Source organism: Halichoerus grypus, chromosome 1 (assembly GCF_964656455.1).
Source record: "Halichoerus grypus chromosome 1, mHalGry1.hap1.1, whole genome shotgun sequence".
Lineage (NCBI taxonomy): Eukaryota > Metazoa > Chordata > Mammalia > Carnivora > Phocidae > Halichoerus > Halichoerus grypus.
The window spans coordinates 81,533,924-81,553,553 of NC_135712.1; the positions used below are offsets into that span (position 1 = coordinate 81,533,924).

At 42.9% G+C, this 19,630-nt stretch overlaps 1 protein-coding gene across 10 annotated transcripts in view; it reads right to left on the reverse strand.

The window, feature by feature from the left end:
- Positions 1–19,630, reverse strand: part of YEATS2 (YEATS domain containing 2) — a 104,110-nt gene that overhangs the window by 3,799 nt on the left and 80,681 nt on the right. For all 10 annotated transcript variants that reach the window (XM_078068391.1, XM_078068361.1, XM_078068363.1 and 7 more), the window contains 9 exons: positions 17,081–17,264; positions 12,297–12,425; positions 11,709–11,807; positions 7,041–7,143; positions 6,081–6,154; positions 4,661–4,740; positions 3,823–4,024; positions 1,549–1,775; positions 588–662 (listed from right to left, as the gene is read on the reverse strand). In XM_078068391.1, coding sequence (XP_077924517.1) covers positions 588–662; positions 1,549–1,775; positions 3,823–4,024; positions 4,661–4,740; positions 6,081–6,154; positions 7,041–7,143; positions 11,709–11,807; positions 12,297–12,425; positions 17,081–17,264 — 1,173 coding nt within the window. The remainder of the gene's footprint in view (positions 1–587; positions 663–1,548; positions 1,776–3,822; positions 4,025–4,660; positions 4,741–6,080; positions 6,155–7,040; positions 7,144–11,708; positions 11,808–12,296; positions 12,426–17,080; positions 17,265–19,630) is intronic.

Below are 19,630 nucleotides of genomic sequence, written 5' to 3' on the forward strand. Positions count from 1 at the left end.
CTGCCCCTCACCCACCCCCCCCCCGCTCGTGCTCTTAAATAAATAAAATCTTTAAAAAAATAAAATAAAATCTGGGTTATTTCCATTAAAAAAAAAAAAAAAGGAAAACCGGTGAGGGTTATTTGCGAGTTGTCCCTGCTGGAAAAGGGGTCCGATGGAGCTAGATCAGGCCGGGTAAGGAAGCTAGTTTGCCATCCTCTTGCCCAGGGTTGGGACAATTGTGGCTGTTTCTCTGTTGTGACATGTGGAGAAAACCCAAGGCTCTGCTTTTGTCGCCTCCTAAAGCAATGAGAGCACTCTTATCTCAGACTGCTTCAGAAGGCACCAAAAAGAATCGTTCGAGTGACATCAGCACAGAAACTCTTATGGATGCTTTCACACTCAGAAGACCTGTGATTTAGTTCATTTAAAAATCAGAAGAGAAAAAAGAGAAAACACTAAGCCTGATTAAAATGAAAACTCTTAAAACTTATCATCTCTGTTCCATTTGTGCCCTTGTCCCTTACTCAGAACAGCCCAGGACCCAGACTATCCTGCCTGCCGGCGCCCTGGTGCTCCCAGGCCCGCGGCTGCCAACAGGCGCCCACCTTTAAAATCATGTCCTCCACCACCGAGGCGTACACGTTCCTGTGAAGTGCCACGGGCTGCAGAGTGATCCCAATCTGGAAAAGCGGAAGAAAGCCATTCGTTCCTATCTCTACACTAAAACCCAGCTCTCCAAACAAGCACACTTGTCGAATACCCAGTTGAAAGAGTAACTCTACAAGCTCTCTGGACAAAACTCGGGGGAAGGGACACGAGACCTAACAGCTGGAAGAACACACGATCCTGTTTATCTTCGTTTCTGAGTGCTTGTTAAACATGCTAGCAGAGTCCCGCTTTTACCCCCAAATCTCCTTCAGGAAGAACATGGCCAGGATTTGCCAGGAATTCTGATTGTGGGACCGACCACTGGAAAGCCTGGAATCAGACTTCAGGCCCTGTTTGACGAAGATACACTTGGAACCTGCGCTCGCCCCGTTTTGCATTTTCTCCTCTAAATGAAACAAACCCCACCTTCCGCTCTGGGTCCCAAGCAGCCGTACCGGGGACAGGTGGGCAGACGCCACCGCGCTGCTGAGCCCGGCAGAGGTGGAGAAGGCACCCCCTCCTGCGCCACACCGGAGGCGCGGGCCGCACCACACCATGGGCAGGGCCCTGGGAGCCAGAAAAATGTCAGGGAAGGCTCGGCCTCTCAAGTACCACCTGGCAGTATTAGGACACGTGCCTTAGGAGGGAGTGGTGTTTCCACGGAGGCAAATGAGAACAAAGAGGAAAGTAAAAAATGGTCTATCCCTAGATGCCTCTGCTTCAATTCCATGACCAGCAGGCAACCTTTTCACATGGAATTTGTTTTCTTGCCCTGATGTGGGAAAGGGGATGTCCAGGGAGCATACCCTAAGTTCATCAGGCAGAAGAAACTCACACTTTTACTTCACCAGGAAAGTCTGGTGTCCGTGTATAAGGCTGAAGGTCTGAGCATCTCACACCAGAGGCCACAACCCCTACCTTCTGGGTGATGTCACCAATAAATTCCGACCCCAGTGTTGGTGGCAGGTAGAACTTCATTTCTTCCTGTTTCTCTTCCTGTTCTTTTTTGATGTTGATCTTTAACAGCTCCGGGAGGCTGAGGATGTCCACCTCCTCTTCATTCTCTGGCTCTCTTTTCTGAAACTGCTGCAGGTCCTCCAGTTTCCGGCAGAGGTTGTCAGCAGAGGAGAACGATGACGGGCACTCTAAATGACAGGGGATCCGTCTCAGGACAGCTGTGCTGGCCACAGGAATGGACTCCCCATCTCCGTAAGACCAACAGTCCGAGACCCAGAGAAGAAGGGATAAGTATCAAGGGAGCTAACCTTCTTTCCAGTTCTAGAATTCTATGGACTATAACTGTGAGAACTAGTAATTCGTAAGACAGACAAGCACAAAGACAGGCGACTTGTGTCAATATATACGTGATGCGACTGCAACCTAAGACAAAACAATATGTAATTCTGACTTATGCCACCAAAAACTAGGCCATGCCCTGAAGCTCCAAATACTAATGACTAAACTGATTTTCATATTTTAAGTCTGGAAATTTTTAAATGCCCAGTGAAGAAAATAAAAATCGCCCATATGAGCCCCTCTCACTGCTCAGAGGGAGTACTGTTAACATTTTAGTGTAAACCGTGCATCTAGTCTTTAATAAGTAGATGTGCACAAAGTCTAACAAAGAGTACTAGAACTTTAAAGCCAGAAAGGACCTCGGAATCTTCCAGTGCATCCTTGTAACCTTATGGAGGAGGAAATGAGGTCCACACCAGGTACAAGACAGGCTTAAGGATACCCAGGCAGGCTGGTGGGGGAGCATCCAGCTCCTGGCTTCTTCTGTTTCACTGACCAGCACTTAGAAATTACTCCGTCACCGTAACAGAAAGCCTAGTATGTGTAACGTGTTGTGCTTCACACATGCTACCAATGAAGCATGGAGATAACCAACATGGTTTCTGTCCTCCGAAGAGCTTAGATATTTATCTCTGACAAACCATTATGGTCTGATATTAAGTGCTGCTGGATTTCAGAGAAAGGAGAGGTCATCCTGCATTCGGGCTCTCAGGAGAGCTGCACGGAGAAAATGGAACTTGGGCTAAGTCTTAAGGACCGCCCCCCAACACACACACACTCCCCCTCCCTGTGTTCCAGGCTCCCTCAGACAGGGAGTGGAGCTCCTGCTTTTCTACAGAAGTAGGGTTAGGAGGAGAAAACCCTTCTTGTTAAGGAGAAACTCAAAAATATTCTCCCCATGTATCCTTTATGCCCTGCTCCCTCCCCTCTACAGCACAACTGTTTGTTTCTTTACCATAAAACAATTCATCTAGGGGCGCCTGGGTGGCTCATTCGGTTAATCATCTGCCTTCGGCTCAGGTCATGATCCCAGGATCCTGGGATCGAGCCCCGCATCGGGCTCCCTGCTCAGCGGGGACCTGCTTCTCCCTCTGCCTGCCACTCCCCCTGCTTATGTGCATGCTCTCTCTCCAACAAATAAATAAAAATCTTAAAAAAAAAAAGAAGAAATGTTTATAAAAAAATAAACAATTCATCTAATCTGCAACATTATTAGTGGTTTCCATCTGTGTCTCCAACACTGGGTAGTCTATTTCCTAGCTAGGTCTGGAGATAAAGTAACAGGTAAGACAGTGCCTCCATCTTCAAGAAATCGGGTAGACTTGTCTATGAGGGGTCATAAGGTCACAAAGGAAGGAGAAGTCAGTTCTATCTGGAGGAAAGGAGGGGGATTAGGAAAGTCTTCAAAGAAAAGGGGCGCCTGGGTGGTTCAGTCATTAAGCCTCTGCCTTCGGCTCAGGTCATGATCCCAGGGTCCTGGGATCGAGCCGCCCATCGGGCTCCCTGCTCAACGGGAAGCCTGCTTCTCCCTCTCCCACTCTCCCTGCTTGTGTTCCCTCTCTCGTTCTGTCAAATAAATAAAATCTTAAAAAAGAAAAAAAGAAGAAGAAATGATGCGAAGGAGGGGGGCCGTCGAACAAACAGTATGTGCCCGCTGTATGCCACGGGCTGGAACATTCCTGGCTGGGGCCCAGTGCTGGGGACACTGGGGCACAAACAGTTCTGGGGTGGGGGGAGACAGAACACACGGCTCTCGGTGCGCCAAGGCTCCTGTTCCTCAAGTCCTCCAGGGCTGGAGCAGCCCAAGAACCGCAGAAGCTGAAGAGATGAGTGTGTGTTCCGTGAAACCGCCTCTTGGCTACTGACGGGGCCCAGGGAGCCCCACTGAAGCCGCACCTGGCTCGCTGTCGATCTGGGTCAGCACGTCCTCAATAGAGTCACCGTCACTCCTCAAGGTCTCGGGATCGGGGGGGGTGTAGCCATGGCAGCGACACCAGTGAGCGATGTGCTTGGTTTTAAGGGGAGTCAGGTGGTGAAATCTGGGATTCTTCTCCAGGATTTCTTGTAAGACTTTTCTCATTGTCATTGCTCTTTGCCACTTAAAAACAAATTTTTTTGAATCAATATCAATTTCAAACTTTGCAGTGTGTTCAAATACATCACCCAACAGTAAATGACCATGCTAACTTAACTTGTTAGAATTTTTTTTTTTTTTAATCTGATTGTGTTTTTAAAAAGTTTTAAAAAGAAGCAAAGGAACTGATGTTCATGAAATAACACTGAAACTCCCAGGTCTGGCCTAGAAGGTTTTTCACCTGGTCTCCAGCTTCCCTCTTCCTGCCGAACTTCTCCGAACCCGTCACACTAACCTCCTCACAGCTTCCTAAGCACGCCTCCCGACGTGCCACCTTCTCCCACAGCCCCACCATTGGCATAGCAGCCGCCACGTTGTAAGGACTCAACAAATACTTGGTTTCATTGTAATATATTGAAAGAAAATCATAAAAGATGTTTAGAAATTTTTACCAATGCAGAAACAAGCAGCAGACCTTTCAAAGGCTAGCTACAAGTGTTCGAAGGTGAGATTTTACATGGAGGAAAAAAGTCTCCCATTATATGGTCAACAAAATACGCTGTAACTTTCATCACTGTCCCGGAAGCGGCCAGCCCGCGCGGCTTCCGGGTACGGCCTTCCCAGGCTCCCAGAGGCAGCCCGCACAGCAACTGGTATTACCTCGGCAGCTCTCCTTTTCCCAATGTTCCAGCCGTAATACTGCTCCACGGACTTCGCAGAAAAGCAGCTGGCGTCCTCACCTAGGGCACACATATCCAGCACGCTCTGAATAAAGTCGTTAGACTGAAACCAAATCGTATTCACTAGAGGGATCCTTACCGGCCAAGCTCACCTGCAGCCTAACACAGAGGCCTTCTGCCTAAGAGGGAGGGCGGCGTCTTTATCCGTGAGTACTCAAACAGCACGCCCTCTGGGAAACCGGCGGCTTCTTCGGCAGACGACTACCTACCTGCGCAGTGCGGGGCGCCCAGCTCTCCAGCAGGAGCAGATCTGAGGGCTAGCCCTGCCGCGCCGTTAACCCACAGCACCCCTCTGGGCCTCAGCTTTCCTATCTCTAAAATGACTGTTGGGAAAGTTGGTTTCTGACCTGCCTTCCAGCTCTAATATTCTGTCTTAGTATCTAAAATTTTTAAACACAGAGATTTTTAAATTTTTTCCTGCTGGGCTAGGAAAATGTCCCTGAATATTTACTTTGAACTACCGCAAAATGACCCCCAGACTTCAACCAAGGGAAAAAGAGGTAATTTCTCTGCCATTAGGAAAAAAACAAGCAGGGTAGTCTGTACTTTCGTTTTCATATTCCCATGAATGTAGTATGATAATCTGCTTTATCCCTTGCCTGTAAATGTCTGCAGTCATCTTGCTCAAGAGCATTCACCTAAGTATCAACAGACTATCTGCCCCCTAAAGGCGGTTGGTTCTGTCAAAACAACTGAGGCTGAGAAGCAAGCGTTCAGTCTTGCTGACGACGGGCAGCGACAGAGCAGACTTCACTGCTCCAAGTCTTGATAGTCGTGCATTTCAGCAAAGTGCGGGATAGTGAGTGACAGAAGATTAATGGCTCTGGAGTCAAACAGGCCTCGGTTAGTATCCTTCCTCGCCCCCCATAGTTAGTGATCTTGAGCAAGTTACTTAACCTTGCTTTTCCTCAGTTTTCTCATCTGTAAAATGGGAGATGATACCACCTATCCCACGAGAGGCCGTAAAAGTACCAAGCCCGCAAAAGCTGGCACATTGTAGGCAAATGTTAATCTCTTTCCTTATTAATAAACATTAAAAACTAATGCAGTTTTAATTATATACACAACAGACTTACAATTTACACGCAATAATAAATGTAAAAAATTCCTTCCTTGGATCAAACACAGTGAAAACAGTAAAAGACCAACTGGTTGGTTGACGACCAAGATATTGTGAATTCTAAAATCCTGCAAATGAGCTATAGTTAGAACTCAAACCGCCTAAGGTAACCACCACATCCGTTATTAATTTAGAATACAAAATGATTTAAGTTGACTTAATAGCCCAACTAGTTCACAGCTTTAAAAATGCATCCATATATTCAGAATAATTGTCTTACTTTTTGCAGTGATTAAAGGGATCTTCTTTACTACTGCTGTTAAGAGTTGCTGGATAGTCTCTAAATGGTCTATCCTGAGAGGGATAAAAGAAAAGAATATTAAGGTAGTAGGTACAGCAGTTTCTAGCCACATATGTATACGCGCACACACACGCACGAATTCATGTGTATATTCCCTTCTTTCCAAGGGAATTAAAATTAACCAATTATATTGGGCATGTCTTTCCTTCCACAGATAGCCTTCTAAATATAAACTAGATGAGACCCAGGAATGGCAAATTATGCAAATATCACATTTTATCTATATTTTAAAATTAAATAGTCACATACCTTTTTGCAGCTGATCGCCGCTAGGGCAGAACATTTCTATATACAAATGCCTATTCTTAGGATTATTACGGCTCATGCTGTCACCAATCATGTGAAAGTGGCTAAGTTTCCACTGTCCCCAATAATCTGACATACTTCAAAATACATGGTCAGAGGTGGGTTCCCAACTGGGAAATTAGAAAACCTCATGAAGTATTTTTAGAAGAATAAGTGTGTAGAGCCCATGAAAAGGCAGCTGTTTACAATTAGGCAGGTGTGTGGATACTCAGGTGTAGAATGAATACACACCTGAGAATTACACATGAGAAATTTCATGCCCAAGGATTCAGCAAAGAAAGTACATGCTGTCAAGCTCTGCTGGAGGGAGATCTGTACCACCCGAGGCTCTGGAGGCGACAAGTCCAGGGCCGCCCAGAGGTGATACCGCTGTTACATGAAGACTCCCCAGCTGTGCATCAAGTGCTACCACCTGCTCACTGCACGTGCGCAGAAGGTTTCCACCCACCAAGGGGCTTACGTCTATACCCACACAACTCTACACATACTCAGCTGTCACAGGTATGGGTTTTAAAAAAGTACCATATAAAACACCAAACGCACAACTTCCTTAGAAAGGACTGAAATAATTACTTAATGACATAGTTTCCCAGCTCAGAACTTTCTTCTGTTTTCACTGCTGTCTGGCCCTCCTGAGAGAGGCAGCCTGGCCCAGGCGCTTCTGGTTCAGTCTTTACTACAAGGGAAGAGCAACAAAAAGAGAGCTGTCAGCCTTCAATGACGGAAGGACACGTGAGGCAGAAACAAAAGCTCTTCCACTGAGACTCGGTGAGGAAACTGCCACACCAGCTGCTGTAGGGACACAGCCAGGGGACAGATGGCACCCAGAGTCACGGGATCAGCAGACAAGGGAGGCACTGTTACCCTGGGTCTCGGGGAGCAACTCCAGGCTCATGACAAGGTGGGGCAATAAAGTGGCTTTTTACCTATTGCTTACAGGGTCAACCACACTGCTATGCAATATCCCCCTCACTCGTGCACACGCACACACACACGCACACGCACACGCACACTGCCACATTAAAATACAATGCTGGCCTGTTCTAAGTTCTAGTATCCTTTTGGATATCATCTCTCCAGCTAAGATTATCAACTTTTAGCATTATCTTAGTGTTCTGAGACATAAGGCAGAAAGCAAAAATCAGATCTGCTGTGCTTGGAAACAGCCACGCCAAGCACAGTAGGCTTTAATCTCACCAAATCTACTGATGGAAGATAGCAATGTCTCAGTGCACGTGCCTCCCTGTACTCCCGCAGTCTTCCTGGATCTTTTGATCCATGATCACACACTTTCTGCTTCTGCATTAGCTTCTTTGCCTTCGATCTCTTCCCCTTACAACTCACCTTGCACATCAGCACCAGAAAATTTTCCTAAGTGACCTTTTTTGTGTCATTTCCGTAGTCAACACCCTCAGTACTTTCCTATATAACAAGGGTCTACAAATGAGATCTACTCATACATCTCTCCCCCTTTTTACTGATCCATAACTTGCATAAATGCATAAATATCAAGTGTATGGTTCAATTGCCTATGTATACGCCCATGTACAGCATTCCAGTCAAGATATGGAGTATTTTGGGGCGCCTGGTTGGCTCAGTCAGAAGAGCATGGGACTCTTGATCTCAGGGTCATGCCACAATGGGTACAGAGATTACTTAAATAAAACTCAAAAAAAAAAAAAAAAAGATGGGAGTATTCCTAGTCCTCAACCAGGCTCCCTATGCCTTTGGCAGTTCCTGTCTGCCAAAGATAACCACCTCTTACCCACTTTGAATTTCACATAACTGGAATCATACTGTACATAATCCTTTGCATCAGCATCTTTTTATCTATTAAAAATAACAATGCAATGGACATTCTTGCATATGTCTTTTGGTGGATGGACATATGTGTGCATTTCCTGGAAGTGTATTTCCTGGGACACAGGGCGGATGTATGTTTAGCTTTATTAGACAATGCCAAACTGCTTTATTACATCAATTTACACTTCCACCAGCAGTGTATGCGAGTTCCAGCTGCTTCACATCCTTGGCAAAACTTGGTATGGCCAGTGTTTTAAATTTTGGTGATCTAACAGCATCTCACTATGGCTTTAATTTGCATTTCCTTGATAACTAATGAGCTTGAACAACTTTTCACATCTTTATGAGCTATCTGGATAACCTCTTCTGTGCAGTTTCTGTTCACATTTTTTTGCTCTTAAAACATCTGTGCCCCAAATCATGAAGATATTCTTATCTTCTCTGATAGAAAGTTTTACTGTTTTACCTTTCACATTTAGGTCCATAATCCAACTCAAATTAATTTTTGTTTATGGTATAAGGTTCACTGTTTTCCCAAATGGATATATCTAATTAACCCAGCACTACTTATGGAAAAGGACTTCCTTTCCCTACCGAATGTCATAAATCAAGGGACCATAAACGTGTGAGTCAATTTCGGGGCTCTCTTTTCTATTCCATTATTCTGTCTACCCTTGAATACAACACTATCTCAATACTGAAGCACTACAGTATGTGTATCTGGTGGTCCAAGTGCCCTACCATTTTGTTCTTCAAAACTGCCTCAGCCATTCTGGGCCTTTGCATTTCCACATACATTTTAGACTCAGTCTGTCCATTTCTACACACACACAAAACAACACTGTAGGCATTTTGGCTGGGACTATATTGATTCTGTATGTCATTTTTTGGGGGGAGAGCTGATAACACATCAGGTCTTTCTGTATATTAATATAATTTCTCATATTTATAAAAATTACAGTTGAGCCTTGAACAACTCGGAGGGTTAGGGGTGCCACATCTCTGCAGTTGAAACCCACGCGTAACTTCTGATTCCCCAAAAACCTAACTACGAATAGTGTACTACTGATTGGAAGCCTTACTGATAACATAAGTGGTTGATTAACACATATTTTGTATGTTGTATGTATTATATACTGTATTCTTACAATAAAGTTAGAGAAAAGAAAATATTAAGAAAATCATAAAGACTTTAAGAGGAAACACATTTATAGTACTGTACTGTACTGAAACAAATCTGTAAGTGGACCTGCACAGTTCAAACCTGCATTGTTTATGGGTCAACTGTGTTTAAAACAATAAGGTATATCCTCCCATTTATTTAGGTCTTTTCACTTTCTCTCAGAACTGTTTAGTAGGTTGTTAGCACTTCATTTCTATATAAAATTAATTTTTTACATGTCTATATTGACTTGTATTGAATGACCCTGCTAATTTAATTTCACTGTTAGCAATATATATCCCCCCAATCCCTAGTGATTCCAAGACTTCAAGAAACAGAAGGAAGTCCTTAGAAAAAGTTCAGATACTCCAGTTCTATAGGTACAAGTGTACTCACATTAATCTGGCCCTCCAACAACTACGGAATTATAGAATTAGCATTTTCAGGTTGACACAGCTATTCTACTATAGAAATGACAGCATATGTTCTCAAAGACTTGTACATACAGCCCCAGACTGGAAACAACCCTAATGTCCACCAACAGGAGAAATGACAAACAAATTATGGTGTATTCCCTACAATGTGGAATACTATTCAGGTACATATGTATGAATCTCAAAAACATTATGGTAAATAAATACAACCAGACATAAAAAAATGCATGTGCTTCCACTCATATAAAGTTAAAAAAATAGACATAACTGATCTACTGTAAGGGAAATCAGAACAGTGGTTGCCTATGGGGGTTGGGAACTGACAGGAAGGGGCACAAGGTGATGAAAATTTCTGTATCTTGAATGGAAAATGGGTTACATGGGTTTATAACAAAGTTCATCAAATGGTATGCTTAGTACCTTTGCATTTCAATATACAAGATTTTATCACAATTAAAACACAGAGATGCTCTGACCCCAGTCCAAAATGAACTGAATCCGAATCTGCATGAGGAAGGCCTATGAAATGGAACCATTATTGAGGAGAAATGCTGGTCCAGGCTAATACAAGTTCTTTTATCAGCTACCTTCTGATCAGGGGTTGGCAAACTTTTCTTATAAAGGACCAATCAGTGATCTCGACTGGAACTTATCAACTTGGACTTGGCAGAGCACCAACAGATCATATGTAAATAAATGGGAATAGCTGGGTGCCAATTAATTTTATTTAAAAAACAGGCAGGGGACTGTAATCAGCAAACCCATTTTAGCTGGTCACGCCTTAAGTTACAAATCCACCTTTTCTCAAGACTGGTGTGAAAGATCTGGCATGTCTGAAAAGCAGACTACTTCAAATCCTGACTGCACTGCTTTTTAACTTTCAAGATTTAGGAAGTGGATACTTCATATCTCCGAACTTCAGTTTCCTCATCTACAAAATGGGCATAAGAGCTATCTGGAAGTGTTGTGATAATTAGTGATCTACATAAAGCAGCCAGCGTGGTGCCTGGTACTCCTGAGGCTCTTAGCACACGGTAGCTCTCAGTATTCTAGATGTTACAGACATCACAGTGTGCTGCTTTAACCCACCACACCATCTCAATCTACTCAGTGGTCAGAAATGTCCCCCTTGCTAGCCTGCCAAAACCTGGCCCTACCTGAAGCTCCTTTACCACAACTATACACCCCAGATGAGTCTCCCTAATTGGTTTACTTCCCCAAACAAGCCCTCTGAGTCTTTGTCTCTACTGCTCCCCCAAAATGCTTCAGTCAAGTCCAGGTTATAATCCATATTCCATAAAAATTCCTACCCCCTCCACACCCCCACCAACTCTGAGCAGACATCCTAGACTGAAATATTGCAGCATTCACTTTCCAGATCACTTATCCTGCATTTATCAATCACTGCTTCCAGTCTACTACTACTCTCTTCAACCTGATTTGAAGTTTTGTTTTTTTTTAAAGATTTTATTTATTTATTTGACAGAGAGAGACACAGCGAGAGAGGGAACACAAGCAGGGGGAGTGGGAGAGGGAGAAGCAGGCCTCCCGCTGAGCAGGGAGCCCAATGTGGGGCTCGATCCCAGGACCCTGGGATCATGACCTGAGCCGAAGGCAGACGCTTAACGACTGAGCCACCCAGGTGCCCCTGATTTTGTAAGTTCTTAAAGTGCAGATGATCCTTTACCCATCTCTGTTTCCCTCAGTGTCAAGTCTATATATAAACACTTGGTAAGTATTTCTGACATGACTGACTCAGAGAGGCTGAAATTCAAGGCACCCAGATTACAATAATGTCTTACACAAAACTTCCAGGCAAAAATACCAGGAGAAGCTCCCTACCTTTTGTAGCAGCTGCTGGAGCAGAGCTGGGGGTAATCGGAGCTGGGGCGGCTACAGGCAGAAGGGCAGGTGATTTGTTGGCAGAAAATGACTGAACCACTAACAGGTTTAAAAAAAAAAAAAGGAGAGGATGTAAGAAATATAGAAATTATTACTCCCAGGTGATGGCCTCATTTTAGACGAATGGCACAAAAACAATTTCAGTACAACATTCAAAAGGTCCTCACTTAATATAGTGATCTGACAAGGCTGGCTGTTTACTGACAGGAGCAGGGTACCTGAGCTATGATCTTCAACTGTGGAAATGGGGGCTTGTCACTCAGAAAATAAAAATCCAATTAGCCTGGAACTCTCATAAATGCTTAAAATGCTCCCCCTCTACTCAACTTTAGAAACGGGGAGCTATTTAGAAACCAATGGGTCATCTGGGGTTCACGTTCAGTGCGAGAGTTGGTGCTCCAGAGTTCAAAACACCAAGGAGAGCAGATGGCCAAAGGGCAGGCGGCACGGGGCGGGGCCGCGGGCAGAATGGGCACACGCGGCCCGCACGGACGTGGAGGCCCGCATGCCCCAAGGGGACGGACTCACCTTTATTCACAGGCATCAGGATAGTCTGTACACCTCCGGATGTATTTACACCGAGTGGCTTGAGCTGGCTGGGGATCGTCAGGACAGCCTGCTGGGGAGTGGATTGACTGGAGTGAATCTTTAGCAATCCTAAAACAAGTTGGAAGATAAGGCCAAACTGAAGATCAGATGCTTCCTTAAAGTCCTGCCCTCTTGAGCATTCACATTTTCTCACAGGAGGAAGGTCTTAGGACATTTACCCCTTCGATAAACAGAGCGGGAAGCAACGGATGTGCCAGATTTCACAATGAAACAATGATGTGACAGTGAGGACTGAGTTTTGCCCCGCAATCATAAAGTAATAGAGAAATTTTTGGAAAAACAGAATAGAAAAAAAAGAAAAAAAGAAAAAGTCACCCAGAGTCCAATGGTGGAGACAACAGTATTAACATTTTAAGATAGTTCTTTTCCATGTCTGTTTTCTATGACAATTTCTTCGTTCTGTATCCAGCTGTGATAGGCACAAATTGGATGTAAAATTTTATATTCTGATTTGGAGAACTGTCATTTTCCTACTTAAAAACCTCTGGCTCCTGGCTGCCTAGAGAATGTTTCCAAAATTAGTTTCAGAGTATTCAGAGTCCACTTTAATCTGGCCCCAGTTTATCTGTGTCCCGCTCACACCATCCCTATAGATCGAATACTTTGAAAATGTGTGTACTCACCACACCTTCTAATTTCTACCTCTGTGCAGCTCTTATCTTCCAAACATCGGACATTCTCCACATATTATTTTTTTTTAAAGTAAACTCTACCCACAATGTGGGGCTCAAACTCAAGACCCCAAGATCGAGAGTAGCACGCTCAATTGACCAAGCCAGCCAGACGCGCCCCCCCTTACCATTCTAGAAAGGGTCATCCTCTCCCATTTTCCTTTAGGGGTAACTTCCATACTCCCATTTCCCTTACACAACTACTGGAGGCATTCAGAGGGCCAGTAAAAAACGACAAAGGGCTTTTATCATGAGACAGCACATAAAACACAACATAAATATATGCTGTCACATAACAACTACTTAAAAACAGGATTTGAGGGGCGCCTGGGTGGCTGGTTCAGTTATGCATCGGACTCTTGATTTTGGCTCCTGTCATGATCTCAGGGTGGTGAGATCGAGCTCTGCGGTCAGCGGGGAGCCTGCTTAAGATCTGCCCCGCCACCCCCACAACCGCTCACACGTGCACTTTCTCTCTCTCTAAAAAAAACAAAAACAAAAACACAAGATTGGAGGCTCAAGATACTTTAAGGCAATGGAAAACAGCAGGTATGAGTAAAAGGAAAGGAATCATCTTACACACTTTCTGAAACAAAGCCTTAAATAAAAAAGAAAATCTTTCTTTGGAATAGATGTGTGTGAAATCAGTCAGGTGGTAAGTTCTTACTGAGATGTGCCCTCACAGACAACAATGACCTGGTTTTTCATATTTTTAAAATCCTTATTTTTATCAAAATATAACATGCTTATCAGCTGAAAAGTAAAAAAGTGCTAAAAAGGCTTTTAATTAAATACAGCCACTCTTTCCTCCACCTCCCTGTCCTCATGTAGTTCCTCAGCAGCATCCACTTTCAACCCTTTTGGCTCTTTCTTTTAATACTTATCTCAGTAACTTTAAAAGACTGTGTCTACTGTCGGCCTTGATTTTGATGTAACATTTTGATGGTACACACTGACTTGCTATTAGGGTAGATATAGGTATTTTAAAGCCACCAGTACTGTTCTCTACTGATCCAAAGAACACCATATAACACTGAGATTCCATTTTGTTCTCTGGAGATAATATCTCCTCTTTTTTCAGTTCTTAGTTCTCCTTCAACATCTTACCAAGTCTCCCCACTTCCTTCAGAAATGCTATAACCCCCCCCTTTATATAATTCTCCCTATGGTCAGCTCTCCTAGATAACTTCTAGTTCCACTCCGTCTAAGAGATAACTTTCCCCAGCTCTCTGATCTGCTCCACTCTGTCTTTGGCCGCCATCCTGGGACACCCTTCACCATGACCCTGGGAATTCCCTTTGCTTTCCTTCTATGTTGGATCCCATTTCCTCCTCTTTCTTGCTCTACACCTCTTCACTCTGGTAAAAAAATATTTATTTTAGTAATGGCTCGAGACAGGGGGCATAGGAAATAGAACTTTGCCTGTCAGAATATATTTCTACCCTCACTCTCAGGAATGATCTGGCTGACGACAGAATTCTTGACTGGAAGTCATTTTCCCCTAGACTTTTGAAGAGTAGGATCATAGCTTCCAGCACTGCTGAGAAGCCCAATAATAATGTAATTTCTGAACTTTCCTCTTTCTTCTTCTGACGGCTTGTAAGACCTTCTCCTTGCCCCTGGTGTTCTGATTTCATGAACAAACTCTGCCTCCATGTGAGCCATCTTTCATTTGCTGTATCACACACTGTGCCTTTTGAGCTTGGAAGTCTGTCCCTTCAATTCTGAGATAAACGGTTTCCTCTCTTGGATCATTTCCTTCCCACTATCTTCTGTTTTCTTTCTAGTACTTCTTTTAGTCTGACGTTGCCAGGACTCCCTGATACACCACTGAATTTTCTTTCTTAGTGTCTACTTCTTGGTCTGCTCTCTGCTTCTACCTTGTGCCCCACAGTTTAGTCTAAATGCTGCAGCCAGTGATCCTGTTGAAAGGTAAGGCAATCATGTTACGCCTTAGTTTTAAATTCTCCAATGGCTTCCCTTGGAGTAAAAGTCAAGTTCTTAACATGACCTACAAAGGCTCTATGTGATTTGGCCCCCATCCTCTGACTTTATGTCCCAATACTCCTTCCCCTGCTCACCCTGCTCCAGTCACAACAGTGACCTTGTTCAAAATACTCCCTAACGCACACACTTTAATTAAAAAATTAATTACCTCAGTAAAAATAGAGTCGACATATACATGAAAAATTAACGGGCAGCAGAAAATAGTTTGGTTCGTCTATGAAAACATTATACATAGAAAGTTTCATCAGTAGCATCTCAGGAAACAAGAACTTAAAGCCAGGAGAGTTCATTTACTTCATGTTAAAAACTTAATCAGAAAAGGGAAAGGCAGGGGTGTCTGGGTAGCTCAGTTGGTTAAGCGTCCGACTCTTGATTTCAGCTCAGGTCATATCTACGGTGGTGGGATCAAGCCTGCACCGGGCTCCACGCTCAGTGGGGAGTCTGCTGGAGATTCTCTCTCTCCCTCTCCCACTGCCCCACCCCCAACCCCCGCTTGAGCTCTCTCTAAAAAAAGAAAAGGAAAGGGCATTTATTTCTCATAAAGTAATCCTCTATTTCTACAATTTCTACTCCAGTCCTAACATAGTGCCTGAGAACATTCTGTTAGCAGAGAACAGCACTCCCTATACCAGAACTTGGTCAATGGTGACTGGTAGGTAGAAGTCATGGGAAAAACTACCAGCCTTAATCTTTTGGTCTCGAACTACCCAAAAAATAAGACATGGGGGCTTGGAGACACGTATGAAATGTAGTAATAGCAATAAGAATAACAATATCCACAATCTTTTATCCAAAGGTACTAAGGTACGTGTGTGTATGCATGTATTAACGTATGTTTATGTGTGTATACATGTATCTCAGTAATACTCAGCTTCTTCTGTGTATCAGTGCCAGCCGGTAAGCTGGTAACAATCTGCAACAAGGTAATACAGAAGCGAAGAGTGTTCAGAAACTTTTCTAACACTGCGACACTGCTGTGACATTGTTATTGTATTTTACCGGAGTATCTGTCTGTGGTGGATTGCAGAAAAACAAAGCTGATCTTTCAAGTTTGAGAAGCAATGTTGTATATTATACCAGCCCACTGGCATCTGGGCAGCACAATGTAATCAAGCACATTAGTATTTTTGTGGCAAAACACAAATATTCATATTTAGTCGTATAAACAGCTTGTCCAATGGAAGTCAGATTTCACACTAAAATTTTCACACAGACCAAGAAACAAAAAAACACCTTTGATTTTCACAGCTTTTTTGGACTTTAGAATTCAAGGAAATGTGGACAAGGATACTAAACATGCTAATAGCGGCAATTATTTATATAACGGCTACTACATGTCGGACAACAGTCTAAGCATTTACATATTGATTCATTTAATCCTCTCAACTGTATGAGATTCGTATTATTATCAAGCTTATTTTACAGCCAAGGAAACCGAAGCAAGTTACTTTAACTAAGGCAATCTGGCTTCAGGATTTGTGCTGTATGTTAACCAAAGAAGTGAAAGGCACACTCTTCTGGGGCCATTTGATGTGGGCACAAAGATGTCACCCATATTACCAGACCGCACACATGCCACTCTAATACTACCCAATCTAGTACCTAATGTAAAAAATCACGACTTGGAGTCATCAAGGCCAATTTATATTTTATATACTTTGTTTATGAAAGTACGTTTTATAATGTGTTCCATTCAAAACTGATTAAAAAAAAAAGAAAATGGTAATGTAAGGACAGCAAACTCAGTTCTCCACAAAGTTACGTGATGAAAGCAGCTAAAATACTCCAGAGCTCCAGATGGCTAAAATTGTATCATTTAAAAATTCTTATTCCATCCATAAACCATTTCAGACTAAGGATTTATGTGTCGATTTTAAGAATAAATTATCAAAAAAGCAGCCATATGGAAAATATTGCTGAGTTAATTATTTTTAACTTACTATACAAAATATCGTTTAAAACCTTCCAAAAATATTCTAGCCCAAAGACAGAAGAGAGAAGGAATGTCCTTCTGATACAACCGACCTGACACGGTGGCTTTCCCAGAGATGGGGTTTGGCGTGGGCACCAGGGACGTGGCGCTGATGACGGAGGGAGCAGCGGCCTTGCAGGCTGCCACGGGGGCCTGGCTCACACACACTGCTTGCTGCCCAGAAGTTTTCACGACAGAACCGATAGCAGACGATGAACTGGGAGTTGTTCCTTCCGACTGCTCACACATAGGGCCAAAAATGGTAGAAATTAAGAAGAAAACAGTGTAACTTACTTAGAACAGTGACTGCCATGTAGTATATTCAATAAATATTCTCTATTAGCTATTATTTTTACCTACCTATTAAATGCCATGCCATTTAAAAAGACTGCCTCTCTTGTTCAGTGTTTCCTACGCTTTTAGAGTTCATGGACCAGAAAAATTTTTCAATTTTAAAACAAGGAGGTATCAGAGGGTTACCACATTAAAAACAACAACAACAAAACCCAAAAACCCTCACCACCTATTTATAAATGGATATTTCAACACCAAAAAAAGGACATAATCTCAGAATACAAAAGTGAAATAAAAGGAGTTTTATTAAAAACTCATCTAATGTTTTAACATCTGTCTCATTCAACCAAGCAACATCTACCACACGGCAGGCACAGTGTTGAACGCTAGGGCCCAGAGGTACCAGCCCTCCAGGAGGACAGGGCTACCAAACTGTGAGGAGTGCCAACGCAGGCGCAGGCACAAGGCACTACTAACACTGACAGGAAAATTACTATTTCTGTCTAGGGATGCGGAGGGGAGAGTACTGGGGAAAGCTTCATGTATAAATATGGCACTTTAGGGCAATCTTCAAGATTTAAGACAGGGAAAGGGAGAGACAAAAGAATGTTTCTTGGCAGAAGTTGGCAGAAGATAGACGGTAGAAAGAGAGGCATGAAAGAACATGATATGTTCAAGGAACTACAAAGTAGAGTGGTATGAATAGGCATATGAAAGGCAGTAGGGGGGCACCTGGGTGGCTCAGATGGTTAAGCGTCTGCCTTCAGCTCAGGTCATGATCCCAGGGTCCTGGGATCGAGCCCCACATCGGGCTCCTGGCTCAGCGGGGAGTCTACTTCTCCCTCTCCCTCTGCCTCTCCCCCTGCTCATGCTCTCTCTCTCTCTGTATCTCTGTGTCTCAAATGAATAAATAAAATCTTTAAAAAAAAAAAAAAAAAAAAAAGAAAGGCAGTAGGAGGAGATAGAGCCTGAAAAGCAAGCTAAATCGGCTTCAAAAAGACCTCAGGGTGCCAAGACAATTCAAGGGGGAAAGAGGCTTCAAATGTTGCTGGACCAACTGGCTGTCTACATACAAAAGAATGAAGTTTGGTCTCTACCTCACACCATATAATAATTAACTCAAAATGGAGCAAAGACCTACATGTAAGAGCCAAAACTATAAAACTCTTAGAAGAAAATATTGGCTTAAATTTTGTAATTTTGGATTAGGCAATGGTTTCTTAGCTATATTAAAAGCATAAGCAATAAGAGAAAAATAAATAAACTGGACTTGGTCAAAATTAAAAAATTTTGTGGTTTTCAAAGAGTACCTTCAAGAAAGTGAATAGACAGCCCACAGAGTGGGAGAAAATTTTTGCAAATCTCGTAAGAGATTCATATCTAGAATATCTAAAGAACATTTAAAACTCAATAATAAAAAAATAATCCAGCTAAATAATGGGCAGAGGATCTGAAGAGACATTTCTCCCAAAAAGATACAGAAATGGACAATAAGTACATGAAAAGATGCTCAGTATCATTAGCTAACAGGGAAATGCAAGTCAAAACCACAAGGAGATACCATTTCACACCCACTAGAATGGCTTAACAACAACAACAAAAAAGGACAAGAACAAGCATTAGCAAGGATGTGGAAAAATTGGAGCCCTCATACATTGCTGGTAGGAGTCTAAAATGGTCCAGATGTCTGGGAAAACTGTTTGGCAGTTCCTCAAAATGTTCAACAGTTTACGATATGATCCAGGAATCCCTTTTCTACGTATATAGCCCAAAAAACCAAAAACATATGATTATACAAAAACTTGAATGTAAATGTTCACAGCAGCATTACTCATTATAGTAAAAATGTAGAAACCATCCAAATGTCCGTCAACTAATAAATACATAAACAAAACGTGGTATGGCCATAAAATTGGATATTGACCATTCAGCTATAAAGTACTGATACACGGTACAACACGGATGAACCCTGAGGATATGAGAAAGAAGCCAGACACAAGAAAGATTAGTGGTTGTCTAGTACCGGGGGGCAAGGGGGGGAGGGAACAGGGAGTGACTGCTACTGGGTATGGAGTTTGCTTTAGGAGTGATTAAACATTCTAAAACAGATAGTGGTGATGAGTGCACAACCTTAAGAATATAATAAAAACCAGAGAAACGTACACTTGAAAATGGAGAATTTCATGGCATGTGAACTGTATTTCAAATTTTTAAAAAAGATAAATATGACCCACTGGTATACCTGCTAAATACCCTATATTTTTACTACTTTATGTTTCATTATGGTTTTCTACTGTCATGCTAATCCT